The following is a 14,546-nucleotide window of genomic DNA, read 5'->3' on the forward strand; positions in this document are numbered from 1 at the left end:
TTAGGCCTCACTTAAAGTAGGAGTTAATTTTGTCTTCATTAGCTGTTTCCAAGTCAGCAGGATGGGGCAAGGAGGAAGCCTGGGGCATGCTGGGTATTTGGGGGGAGTTGGCCCAGTGCTAAACGTCTGTGGTAGATCCTGTTCAAAGAATAAAATTCAAATACGGATAATCAAGTTGATGGGAATATACACCGGAAATGTTTATGAACACTTTCTTGAAGAATTCTCAGGCCTTTGTCAACTCTTTTTTTTTTTCTATTAATCATGAGTGCAAAAAAATTCCATAATAGGAATTAGGCAAATAATCACATGAAATTTTGTATAGAAAAAAAATTAGAGGCTCAGAGAGGTTAAGTCACCTCTCACACAGATTGATCTCTGAGTACACAGTACCTAAGATACTGAAACTGATTAATGAATGATAAGAAGACCCCACTGTTTCCTTCTTATTGATGATTTGAATAATGAGGAAGCGAGAATTCTCCTGGCCTAATTCGCATTAAGAGAGCCAAGATAATGAAGCTGTGATTAAATGGCTATTAAACTATTTTTATCAAACAGAGATCAAGCGAGTGTGAGAATCTGGGGACACAGAGTGTAATTGCAATCCTACAAGATGCAGAAAAAATTACTAACATAAGCAGGGCATAGTCCTTCCATAATAGCTCACATTTAGAAGTCTTTGGGATACCACATGCAGTATTCACTCTGCATTTCTCCCTTCAGGTGGCAGTTAGCATCTCAGAGTCCCTCCTCTCCTCCTTAATTTAGTGGATTTATTGACCCTCTGTGTGCAGTTGGGTGAGTTGAATGCACTGTCTGCCACACCATGTATAACCAGTTGGAAGATCCTTTTGCCAACTGTGCACAAAGGAAGAAGACCCAAACATTACAAACTGAGTTCAGAATTTTAATCTAGAGGTGCCCCTGGCTACCTGAAGGGCCAAAACCTATCTTCTTTCAACTGTGCCTTTTAAATTATGTCAGACTAGTACAGGTCATAGAGGGACTCAGCTGTCCCAAAGAGCAGAGATAAACCTTCTCATTTTGTTGACTGTTCTAAACTATCATTTATTAATGACATGGTAACACTTAGGAATTGTTGCAGATTCTAAATTTTGGGTTGTTAGTATAAATGCATGTGTATCATCTGTCACTGGAAATTCTTTATACTGTGACTGAATTTTTGTTGATGTGCCTTCTTTCTTCCTAGAGGGCCCTTAGAGAATAAGGTGTTACAGTCACACAGACCTTTATTTAGGTCGGAAGAATTGCATTGTGTGAGGAGAACCCAAGGTTGACACCAACCGTGGGAAATGCTGTTTGATAGCCACGGAGCTCAACTGTGGAAATGCCCGTTGGCCTGTTTTCTACCTTTCCTTCTGCCTCTGCTGCCAGCTCCAAGGCTGAGCTTAGTTTGTGCAGCTGTAGATCACTATCTAATTGGTGACCTGCTCTTTCTTCCTCCCTACTCTGCATTTTATTTTCTTTTTTTTCCAACTTGGATGGAGCTAAGATGTATATTTTTTGTAAAATAGTAATTTCAAACAATTAGAAAGCAGTATCAGAGCCGAGTCTTTGAAAGGTTATCTTGCAATGTCAGTGCAGTGACTAATGTGTTTCTATACCCTGTCACCTGTGAACAGACATGTGTGAGTAGGCCAGTGTGCTTCATCTGCAGTGACTTTGATTTATTTGCTCTGTAAATTGGGACCAAAGCAATAATGGGAAGTGACATTAATTGTTTAACAGAGTCCTCTTTGTCACATCCATTGCCTTCTCCGGGGTGTTTGATTGTTGAAACTCATGCTAAACTAATTGAAATTGCCACAGTGAGGGGCAATATCCACTCAACATTATATAAACACAAAGTGTCATCAGCAAATATCAAGTTTTCTTCCCAGTTTTCTATGATTAAAGAAAACACAGATAATTTGAAACAATAACATTTTTTTCCTTCCTTAATTCACTAAAAAGTTTACTAAAATAAATGGCCTTGGAGCACCTCTGTGAGTCACCCGCATACAGAGATAATAACAATAATATCGAATAATCATTTGTAATGGATACAGACTGTAAATAATCACTACAGCCCTATGGTAGATACTGGTTGAATAGTAGCCCTTACTACCCACATACTCCAACACACACACACACACACACACACACACACAGAGACACGCCGCCATGCTAATCTCCCATCTTAGAAATCCTCCCCTCTCATTGTGTTTCCAGTAGAGAGGGGAATTAAAATAGTTGGTGGTTTAATCAGATCTTATAAATTAATTATGACATTATCAAGCTCCAATATTTTTGCCATTGTATTTGTTATACATTCTCCCAGACTTATTAAAGAAATTGGAGAAAACTGGTTGATTTAAGTATTCTTTGTCATTTTAACTTGATTGGAATCATTGTAGTTTGTTTACACTAGGGATAGAGCTAAGGCGCTATTGTATTATGTGATTGAAAGCAAATAATGGCTTGTAGTATCGCTGGAAAGCCAAACACAAAATTTAAATCATAGTAAACAAAATTATCCATTTATTGGTAAATATTCTTAACTCTTTTTCTTGAACTATTTTTGAACATCAATGAAATAAGCCTTTTTGAAAAATGGGATACTTGGAAAAATGACCAATTTACTGAAAGTGTGTATGTGTGTCTGTGCATGTGTATTTGATGTATTTTCTAAAATTATTAGATAATATGGAGATAGTTATAATAATGTAAATCTCATGACTTTGAGATGATTTTTTAAATACATATATTTCATTTAAATATAATTGTATTCAGAACAGTTAAATAACCTCAATTTAATTTTTGTATGTGGGTGAATCAAAGAAGGGAGTTATTGAAATCTTTGGATACCAGATTATGATCCTGGGAAGAAAATAAGGAATATCATTTCAGTCTATTTAGTATTAGAATTCCATATACAGGATCCTTTCAAAGGCATATTGAAAGAAGGTAGATTAAAGAATCTACCTGAGGGCCTGAGGGTATTCAATAAGCTTTAGTTATTGACCTGTGCAATTTGGATTTTAACAATTGGTCAGCTTATGGAAGTAGGTGGCACCATTTTGAAGTTAACAGTTACCCCTTCTGATTAGGATCTGCCTCCTGAATTAGAGGTTTGGTATTTTTTTGAGACAGTCTCCCTCTGTCACCCATATTGGAGTGCAGTGGCGTGATCTTGGCTCACTGCAACCTCAGCCTCCTGGGTCAAGCAATTCTCTTGCCTCAGCCTCCTGAGTAGCTGGGATTACAGATATGTGCTACCACACCTGGCTAATTTATATATATGTATATATTTTTTATTTTTTATTTTTTTTGAGACAGAGTCTCGCTCTGTCGCCCAGGCTGGAGTGCAGTGGCAAGATCTCAACTCACTGCAAGCTCCACCCTCCGGGTTCACGCCATTCTCCTGCCTCAGCCTCCCGAGCAGCTGGGACTACAGGCGCCCGCCACCATGCCTGGCTAATTTTTTTGTATTTTTAGTAGAGACAGGGTTTCACCATGTTAGCCAGGATGGTCTTGATCTCCTGACCTGGTGATCCGCCCGCCTCGGCCTACCAAACTGCTGGGATTATAGGCGTGAGCCACCACACCCAGCCAATTTTTATATTTTTAATAGAGACGAGGTGTCACCACATTGGCCAGGCTGGCCTCGAACTCCTGGCCTGGAACTCCTGGCCTTGAACTCCTGGCCTCAAGTGATCTTCCTGCCTTGGCCTCCCAAAGTGCTAGGATTACAGGCATGAGCCACCGTGCCCTGCACGTGCATTAAAATTTTAAACTTCATACGCACCACATTGCACCCAAACTCAAATCCAGGGACATGAGAGGGATGCATTATGCAAATTAAAAAATGCCAACTAAAGTCCCTGGGGAGTACAAATGGCTCTTCTTGGCCTCTTGAATCCAAAAGAAGTCTTTAGTTTTACTCCTGGATGGAGGCTGATCAGGAATTAAGGAAAACAATTTTTATGTGAAAATAGAATGTATACGTGATAAAGGCCTGCCTAATTTCTCTAGTAATACAATTTGATTTTCTGATTAGCTGTCTTATTCTGTGATTCTTATAATTTTGTCAGGTCAATTAACTGGAGTTCAGTGCTAGAGAGAAAGTAAGTGTGGGTACTGCTAGCTTCATTAGATGTCAGCAGCTTAGGTGCATTTTATAATAAAATCTGTGTGGGATAATTTAGCTCATATTGTTAATGTCATAGCATACAGAACTTTAAAAAGAAGACTTTGGAAGCAGGTCAGATTGAACAAACAATGTGAAGCGCTAAAAGAAGGAAAAGAAAATGGTCCAGAAGATATTGTTGGCAATAAATGCAGATCAATGAATTATTTAGCAAGTAATCATTGATTAGCTATGCCATGTGCCCAGTGTTGGTACTGGTTGTCCACGTGCATAGAATATAACACGTTGCCTTGTTAACAAGGTACATGTTTGGAAGTCCTTGAACATTTTTTTACAGAGTACTGAAATAAATATTATATTTTATAATGAATTGTTTACAGGTTCTTCCCTTCCACAGTAGTGTTATTAGAGGGACAGATTTTGTCTTGTTTCTCTTTGTATCTCCCACACTTCAGATGTCCCTGGCACAGAGTAGATGTTCAAAACTGTTTGTTAAGTGAATGATTGAAGATTAGCTTTCTAAGAGTGTGTTGGTGGGAATGAATCAAAAACAAGGTAGAATATATTTGCAGGAGCCCCTATTAGAAATAATAGTGCACTGGGGCTGGGCGCAGTGGCTCATGCCTGTAATCCCAGCACTTTGGGAGGCCAAGGTAGGTGGATCACGTGGTCAGGAGATCGAGACCATCCTGGCTAACACGGTGAAACCCTGTCTCTACTAAAAATACAAAAAAAATTAGCTGGGCATGGTGGCAGGCGCCTGTAGTCCCAGCTAATCGGGAGGCTGAGGCAGGAGAATGGCGTGAACCCATTGGGTTGGCACCAGCCAACACTCAGCTAAGTTATAATGAATGCAGTGGTCTCAGTACCCAGAACCATGCAAATCACAATCACAGGATCAGAGGCAGAGCTTGCAGTGAGCCGAGATCATGCCACTGCACTCCAGCCTGGGCAATAGAGCAAGACTCAGCCTCAAAAAAAAAAAAAAAGAAGAAGAAAAAAAGAAATAATAACGCACTGGAATAGTACCCCGGCCACAAGAAATAAATGCATTTAAGAAACAGTACAAAGTATGACTTTATTCAGTGACTGATCAGAGAAAAAAGAGTAAAAATAAGTCCAGAGTTTGGGTGTGAAAAATTATTACCCAAGCTAAAGAAGTCAAAAGAAATAGCAGTTTTGTTGTGAAAGTTACAGAGTTCGGGTTTTGGGGATGAAGGAGCTATTATGAAGTAGAAGTGTACAGTAGGCAGTTCGAGATTTATGACTAAAGTTGGGAGAGATGTCAGGGAGCAAAATAAATAAATGATTTTGGAGTGTTCAGTGATGAGATTATAATTGAAACCATGAAAGTGTGTAGTTGCTTTCAATATAGTTCCACTTTCTGGTGGTGTTCAAATAGAGAGCTGTCTAGACAGTTTGGGGGGCATGCTGTATAGGAGATTCAAACATTATATCTGAAAATGAAATTGATGATGGTTAAAATTCTCCCAAGCTCCAAGATTCTCTAAATCTTTTCTTTTAGTCAGGGAAAGAAAACATGAGCAAGTGGAAAACACTTCTGTAACCAAGAAGAATTGTATACAGCAGTTTTAGAACTGACATAACAAATTGATAAATTGGGCAGCTCAACCATCAGAGGTTAGTAGAGTAGAGGTATTCATTGTGTCATTTGGACCAAAACATGAATTTGGAGTTTGAGAAAGACATGATCTTTGTGTTCTGGAATGGGCATTCTAGATTTCACATATGGTTCACTCATTTGGTCAAACATGTTGATGCATAGTGTTACCTGCCTCCCAGGGTCAACTTACATCTTCTGTTTTTTTTCTCTTTCTGCAGAAGATAGATGAAGAGAATGAGGCAAACTTGCTAGCAGTCCTCACAGAGACACTGGACAGTCTCCCTGTGGATGAAGACGGATTGCCCTCATTTGATGCACTGACAGATGGAGACGTGACCACTGACAATGAGGCTAGTCCTTCCTCCATGCCTGACGGCACCCCTCCACCCCAGGAGGCAGAAGAGCCGTCTCTAGTAAGAACCCTTCCTACTGTTTAGCAGGAATTGGAGTTGCCTCTGGCTACCCGCTGCATGGGTATGATGTAGTCACAATAAGGTTTGGATTTGTTCATTTAGAATGATGCCAAAGCAATCCCCAAGCACACTCAGAGTTGCAAATTGTGTGATTCTCTGTTTAAAAGTGTTGATAATACATGTCTTCATGTAGTCTTATTCCAGTTGTTTTTTTTTTTTTTTTGCTATCTTTTGCTGTTATGTGTGTGTATTTTTCTATCTTAGTATTATTTATGTTCATGATGAAAACTTAGAAAATGTTGACAACTAAAAAGAAAAGACTAAAAATTTCACCAGTGATTTCAAATAACCTCTCATATAAAAATGATTGCAATATCCTTTTACGATATATCATGAACATATTGGTTCAAATTCAAATATATGCATAATTTTTAATGGTTGCATAGTATTTTATTGTATGGAAATATTCTAATTTATTTTGCAATCTTTTATGGGTGGATATTTAGTTTTTTCTTCTATTTTTCACTATTTTGAATTGTATAATAATTGACATATTTGCATTTTTATTCTTATACATACAATCTTAGAGATAGAATTGGTTATCAATGAATATGCAATGTTTTAAGACTTTGGATCCATATTTCTTATGAAGATTGAAAAACTATAGCACGTTTGCCACCCAAGTTACTTAAATTTATGGTAGACAATGAAGACTGAATGTGTTGGAAAGGAAGAGAGAATTTTCTTTTCAATGCAGTACTTGACCAGTTTTATTAGTTCTAAGACACAGTTTACCTTCTCATCTATGGTAGCCATTTGTCATTTGCTATCAATCTGATATAAGGGCATGCTGTGTAAATTATGGGATGCCATGATGCTCCAGACTCTAGTATCATGTTTGGCATGCCATTTAGAGGTTGTTACTCTCCTCTCGCTAAGTTTTTGAATGTTAAAAATACTCTATGCAAATATATGGAGGCCCTACTTAGAGTCCATTGGATTTTGAGTTTCTGATATAGAGAATATCTCATAAGTAATTGTTATTTATTCTCCAATTTCTCCATTTGTTAGTGTCATTGGCTTTGCTCCCTAGTACCCTGATTTCTTCCCATTGATATCAGATTGTTTTCATCTATTCAATTTGTTCATTTGGGAAGAGCAGTTGACTCAGAGACATACTGTATGTCAGGACAGGGAATCCTTGAGGGTCATCCAGTGAAATGAAGAAACAGATGTCAGGAGACAGCAAATGCTTTGCCTGTGTCAGAACCCACATCTCCTGATACACAGGCCAGGACTCTACTTACAAATCCTTCTTTTCTTTTCTAAAATCAGTGATAGTCATTCTTTTATTCCAGACATCTTTGAATCAGTAATTTCATATACTAGGTTATGAAACATGGTTCAAAGCATCACAAAATCTTTCATTTGTTGCCACTTATTTGGGTTTTTGAAAAGAAAATGTATATCTATTCTCCCCCACCCCCCACACTCCACTCCCATGTCTTCATTTAGCAAGGCAGCTTTTCTCACCTAGTAGTGATTTGGAAATTATTTTAGAAAGATGTTTTTTGCTTTATTTGTTCAAAAAAAATACATAGACAACACCAAGTCCAATTTATTCAGTAATCCCTTATGGCTGGAAATTTTGAGATTTTCCTTCTATTTTTCACTATTATTACTTGTATAATAATTGGCATATTTGCATTTTTGTTCTTATGCATACAATTCTAGAAATTGAATTGGAAGGAAAGGAAATATTTTCATAGTTGGTAGTGTAATGCCAAACTTTTTTCTACTCTTTAAATATCATATTTCCTGTAGCACTATTGCGCTAAGGTGTGACATAAATAAAATGATAGAATTAACTTTTATAATTATAATAAATTACATTTAAAATTTCAATAACTTATTCCAATGCTTAAAAGATGCATAACTTTACTTGCTTTTCCCTTTCCCTGATAATGTTTCTAGCTTAAGAAGCTCTTACTGGCACCAGCCAACACTCAGCTAAGTTATAATGAATGCAGTGGTCTCAGTACCCAGAACCATGCAAATCACAATCACAGGATCAGAACAAACCCTGCAATTGTTAAGGTACAAATGTAAATTTTTAATACAGGGGGGAAGTACCAAAGGATTTTGACTTGAAGCAGTAAAACAAATAAGTCTGTAGGTATTAATTCAGCTGGGACCCTGAAGCTGCCTCATAATGATGAAATAGATTATGAATGGGATTCCGTAAACAGCGCTTGAGCTACTTTAAACTAGGCAGAGTTCATTTATGCATTGTCTTTGCGTGTTTGGAATGGAAGTGCCACTGTCTGTTAGTTCTTGCCCACTTTATTGTTACCTGCAGCATTGTGGGCCACAGTAAAATTTGCTGATAAGCTGGTATTATCTATGAGTGGCTTTAAGATGCAGAATTGCTGTTTTGCTAGCTGTCTAACCTGAGAAAGATTGCTTTTGGAATCACCACAAAACATCTATCTCTGCCATTAATTGGATGGAATGCTGGCAATGCCATAATTCAGCTAGTGGGCTGTATTAAACAATGTTTGTCTTGCCATTCACTGTGAGTGAAAACAGAGCATTAAGGGGTACTTAAGAGAGTTGTGAGTACTGGGCGTCAGCAATCAGTGGCAAATTAAGGTTTAAGCCAGCTTATATTTTTTTATTCACAATAAAGGCGCTGTAGGGTCTTGTTAGTTACATGTTGCTGAGTAGGAACATTGAAATGTAGGAGAAATAAAACAAAAAGCTGCATAAATGTCATTTAGGAATTTTAAATGTAATTTTCTTTCCTTGTTCTGCAAACAATTATTCACAGCTCATAGATCTAGTACACTTAGACTGAACACTTCATTGAAAAATCCCATCTCTTCAGAAAACCTATATCATTCTGATAATGTTCAGTTCACTAATTTTAGCTTTCTTTATGCCTTGTTTTTAAGACTGAGAATTCATGGAGCAATAAAGCGAAGAGTATTTGTCAACAGCAAAAGCCACAAAGACGTCCCTGCTCGGAGCTTCTCAAATATCTGACCACAAACGATGACCCTCCTCACGCCAAACCCACAGAGAACAGAAACAGCAGCAGAGACAAATGCACCTCCAAAAAGAAGTCCCACACACAATCGCAGTCACAACATTTGCAAGGTAGGCTGGGGACCAAAATGAGCTGCTGGTGAGGGCACTGGAAGCAAAGAGAGCACAGGCAAGGTCTGAGAACACACCAACCTCTTGCTTCCATCCCATCAGTGTCACTCTGTGGGAAGAGAATTCAGCACTTATTATAGGGCAGGGGAAGAAACCTTACTCTGGACACAGGTTAAACATATTCTATTCAGCTGATAGGCAGTCTAATTCACAAACACCAAAAGACTCCTGAAATGTTAGCCAGGTGGGGAGGAATTGCAACATCACATGAAGTTTATATGAATCTCTGAATTGCTGAGATAATTGAGGTTATGAACAAGCTGGGCTAACCAATTCATTACAGAGCTTTTATTTTTTCCCTTCCAGTAATGGAAAAAATGAGCCACCAGTGATTTGTTATATACACCTTAAGAAGTAGTAAATAGTGTTTATGCAGCCTGTCTTGATTACTAAGTACATTCCTTTTCTAATTCTTCTTGTTCTTTCTTCTTGTTCTTTCTTCTTCTTCTTTCTTCTTCTCTCCTCCTCCTCCTCTTCTTCTCTTTTCTCCCTCTTCTTCTTTCTCCTTCTCCTTCACCTCCTGCTCCTCCCCTTCCTCTTCTTCTTCCTCTTCTTCTTCCTCTTCTACTCCTTCTTCCCCTTCTCCTCCTTTTCTACAACCACATGCTTTGCTCACAGATTTTATTCTGTAAATAAAGATTTGAAAATTCCTGATTATTTTCTTTCTATTTAAGAAAGTGCCTAGATTAAACTAAACATCTGGGTTGATTTTTATTATCCCCATATATTGCTAGAGAAGGCTGATGTTTCTGAGGCAGATCTTGGTGATTTGGGGAAAACCTCTCTTGCCAGAGATACAATTTTGTGTCTTTTTGGCTCCTCCTTCTCAAAATGTTGTGGTCTTAGAAGCCCAGAGACCCCTTGAAATGAGCAGTTGATTTAAAACATGCCAGCTTCTACTTTAACCTTGTGGTGGAAGTAGGCATATTATAACACGCCAATTATAAACATACACCTCTTTTTTTTTTCACTTTCATTTTCCCAACTTTTAACTGCAGAGTGCGAGCCAATGATCTCTGCTTTGCACCACGATTAATTCGTGTAGGTATGCTGTTATTGCTGCTGATTCAATATGCTTTTTTTCCCAGTGTTTTGAATTTTCTTCCCTCTTCTCTACCTCGGTATTAGCCCAGGATTTTCAGAAGCCTTCCTTTAATATTTTAAATTGGCTTTCCATTAGGTTTTCCCTGGTAGAGATCTCAAATCCACTGCCCATCACTTTCTGACAGTTTGGGAAAATATATTTAGTGAAATGGACCATATTCTCATTGCTCCAGCTGGATCTTCCTCATAAGCACTACAACAGTTTTTCTTGGAGCAGAACCACTGTGCCATAGGTCTCGTTGGTCATGAAGGCCTCAGGTGAGGGGAAGCAGATGAGCTCGCTCTAGTGAGTGAACAAATGAATTCACTGGGCTACTCCTCACCCTGTCCTGGTCATGCATGCATTTTCTGTGGCCAAATTTAAAGTCCTTGTAATATGTAACCCAGCCCAGCAGCAAATGTTTTAAAGTTTTTTTTTTTCTTTTAGTAAACTTTTACAAATCATGACAATGAAGAATTAAATAGGCCTTTGGAGGAAATTTTCTTTAGATGAGACTGGCTGTATATGGTATACATCTGTGGCAAGGCACAAAAGGCTCACCCCAGAACAAAACCTGTTGACAAACAGACAAAATCCTTTAGTTATGAAAGGCTTAAAAGAAATGAAACATGGCTGACAAGTAAGAACTAATAAATGCTCAACTTCAGTGATTATTTGAATTATTATTCAAAATCAAAATGTGGAAAATACATGAACAATTAGAGATAACTAGGAGGATCGATTGAAATTACCTTGCTTAAGGTGTTGTAATTTTTTCTCACTGAAAATCACGTATGATCTCCATAAAACATTTTGGAGTCAGGTTCTTTTCATTTCCTTAGGATGATTGTCTAGCCATGGTTGTAGGTTGATGTCTCATTTATTTGTTCATTTATTCATGCATTCATCCAAATACCACAATCTACATGAAAAAGACACATTCCTGACTTCAAGGATCCTACTAGTCTCTGGTCTACCAGTCACTGGAACAGGGTGGATTAAACTCTCAATAAACCAAATCAGTACTCCTCTAATGGTAGCATTAGAGAGTCTGAGTTTATTCAGGGATCGGATTCTGTATGTGGTTTGGGGACTGTCCCCTTCCTATGGCTCTCATTTTCTGTTTGCCTTTGGTCTCATTAACTATGACTGTTGCCATTTCCTCTCCTTTCATTGACTTTGGCCTTACCTGTACCCAGCAATCAGAATTCAAGAGTCTTCCTTTGAGCATTTCAAATAGCCTATCCTACCTTTTGAAAACCAGAATTTCAGTGACTGGTTTTTAATGTACATTTATTGTGTCACATAGCACATAGTTAATATCTGGTTATATTTTCTTTGGAACTTGTATGAATTATCCTAATTATTAGTTGAGTATCATAAAACTTGGTAAAGTTTCTTCATAAATGGATTCTTTTTGAAAAACTTGTTATATTAGACATACTCAAAAATTAATGTAAAATCAGCTCGTTTATCTGTATAAATGAAAAACTGAATCAATCAATGTATCTAATTTGTTGAAGATATCATGAGCTTCCTATTTCTGGAAGTATGATATACCATTCAACTGTGTAAATCTATAAATTAAATATGCAAATACTATTTATCCAAGTAAAGTGTCTAATTTCAGGTTAATTTGGACATGAATAATATTTTCACATTTCAAAAAAATTAATTGCTGGGGTTGATTAATTTACTTTAAAGTCGTTGAATGCAATTTCTTTTGACAATAGGATAAAGGAAACAGAATCTTGGCCAACTCTGTGAGTAACTATTTTATGGCCCTGAAAATATCACTTAGTATCATTGGGTCTCAGTTTCTTCAACCATAAGATAAGAAACTTTATTCTAAAGACCTGTTTGGTTTTGACGCTATGATTTTCATTACATAAATAACTACCACTTGACCTTTTGAAAGTAATTATTTTAATGAGAAAAAATTGACATAAACCTACATACACATAAGCATATGCTTATAGATAAGCATAGATATACATAATACATGAATGTATAGCCCAAGTATGCCTCTCATCAAATTTTCCCCTCCTTCTGTTCAAAATGCAAGATTGCCACAGAGAAGCAATTGAAATTTTGGGTGAGAAGATTCTTAATCCACCCTTCATTATTGGGAAATGCCTCCCGTAGGAGGTAAGATTCAGAAAAGCACAAAGGCGGTAGTTAGCCTCTTTGCAAGTCTACACACCTTTCAGCTGATTAACAGGGTATCTTACTTTAGTTGTCTATCAGATTTGGGGATCTGAACCCCTTCTAAACCATCTGGATCAATGCCCACAATTTGCCATCATCTCTCAATTAATTTTCAGTGAGTGGAATAGTTACTACATGAGCTTTGGCCTCATAGAAATAACCTATTATCAGGGCTAGATATAAAATTATATGTTTTAGAAGTAAAATCAACTGAATATTCATAACGTTCTGTTGCCTTATAGTTGCTCTGCTGTTTTCTTGTCTAAACAAACCGTGTACTGTATTCCAAATTAAAACAGAAAACATTATTTCTCTCTGATGGTATGATGCAAATTTTGTATCTGTAACAGGGAGGGTTCATTTTTGGAAAAATTCTATTTTTGTATGTGTTTTTGAATGGTAGTTTACTGATGCAAATGCTGTTTGGAATTTGTTTTAGCATAATGGACTTTTGTCTGACTTTGATTCAATATTCAGAGAATTCTTAGTTTAGTCTTTCAGTTTTCTGGTTGTTTTTCCAACTTGACTGTTGTGGAAAGAAAAGAAATCTAAAAGACACTCAATATTACATAATTAGTTTCTTTTTTTTTCTTTAGCCAAACCAACAACTTTATCTCTTCCTCTGACCCCAGAGTCACCAAAGTAAGTATTAAGAAATGTAACCATTTGCTGAAAGGGAAGGGGGTTCTAATACATTTGGCTACAGCAACTCCATTTCAGTTTGTTTTTATAAATGTGCCATATCTTCCAGTGACCCCAAGGGTTCCCCATTTGAGAACAAGACTATTGAACGCACCTTAAGTGTGGAACTCTCTGGAACTGCAGGTAAGCCTTGTATTTCACTTAGAACTTGTGTGTGTCTGTGTGTATATGTGTGTGTGTGTGTGTAATAAGATAATAGAGTGTACTGTCTATGTGGTTAATGAAATTAACAAAGAATACAAAATTGGATAAGAAGTTATCTGTAAATATTTCCAGTTGCTTATTTAAAAAAAAAAAAAACTAATAAAAAATACTGAAGCACCTAAAAAACTTAGACTAACTGAAGAGCTCTTAGGCAAACTTCTGAGTTGGTTGCAAATGGTGCCCTTGCACTAAGTGCTTTAAGTTTAGGTACTTGAACCCCACCAAAAAGTGAGTTGTGGGATGTCTAAACAAGAAATTCCTTGGCTCTGGCCATTGCTGATAAGGTTAATGGAACAGTACATTAAACAAGATGCTTTCAACCAGAACTATGGTGCCTACATGCACCGTGGTCATTGTTGCTAGTTTAATTTCACACTTTAAGTTTGCTAAATTACCTTCTTATGAAAGGTCTAATGCATGATTGCATGACTTGGTCAAGCAGTAGAGTAGTTAATTTCATGGTGTAGATATGTAGCGTATGTGTGTGCAGACTCACACATATGTACATAGATACATATCTTTATAGGCATGCACACATAGACACACAAATCTTTACTTATAAGCATATACTTAACATCATTTCTTAAATACATACATAACACTATTTCTTAAATACATTATAAATTACACATATGTTTAGGAGTAGCTTTTGTGTATATATATTATATACAGTAGAGGCCTTCTTATCTGACCAGTGAGGACCAGCAATTGGTGGGTTTATTAAAAAAGTTGATTCAAGCTTATACTGTTTTATTTTACCTTTGCTTAAAACACAAAAATATACATTCAAATATTACAGTTTTGGTAGAAGATGGAGATTTTTACCTTGAGCTTATGTTTGCTATTTGGGGCTCTATCGATTCGTCTTTCTTGTATAAACCACACTAATATATTATTATAAAATACATATTATAGATGGTAGCCACTTTTTATTGCTTG

At 37.0% G+C, this 14,546-nt stretch overlaps 1 protein-coding gene across 9 annotated transcripts in view; it reads left to right on the plus strand.

The window, feature by feature from the left end:
- The window catches only part of PPARGC1A (PPARG coactivator 1 alpha), a 337,407-nt gene that overhangs the window by 253,875 nt on the left and 68,986 nt on the right, over positions 1 to 14,546 (plus strand). For all 9 annotated transcript variants that reach the window (XR_009210503.1, XR_009210501.1, XR_009210502.1 and 6 more), the window contains 5 exons: positions 5,996 to 6,190; positions 8,165 to 8,287; positions 9,145 to 9,349; positions 13,298 to 13,343; positions 13,453 to 13,526. Coding sequence is in view for 6 of the 9 variants with exons in the window: in XM_032135352.2 (XP_031991243.2) it covers positions 5,996 to 6,190; positions 8,165 to 8,287; positions 9,145 to 9,349; positions 13,298 to 13,343; positions 13,453 to 13,526 (643 nt within the window). In the remaining 3 variants the exon portion in view is untranslated. The remainder of the gene's footprint in view (positions 1 to 5,995; positions 6,191 to 8,164; positions 8,288 to 9,144; positions 9,350 to 13,297; positions 13,344 to 13,452; positions 13,527 to 14,546) is intronic.

This window comes from Hylobates moloch, unplaced genomic scaffold (assembly GCF_009828535.3).
Source record: "Hylobates moloch isolate HMO894 unplaced genomic scaffold, HMol_V3 SCAFFOLD_17, whole genome shotgun sequence".
Taxonomy (NCBI): domain Eukaryota; kingdom Metazoa; phylum Chordata; class Mammalia; order Primates; family Hylobatidae; genus Hylobates; species Hylobates moloch.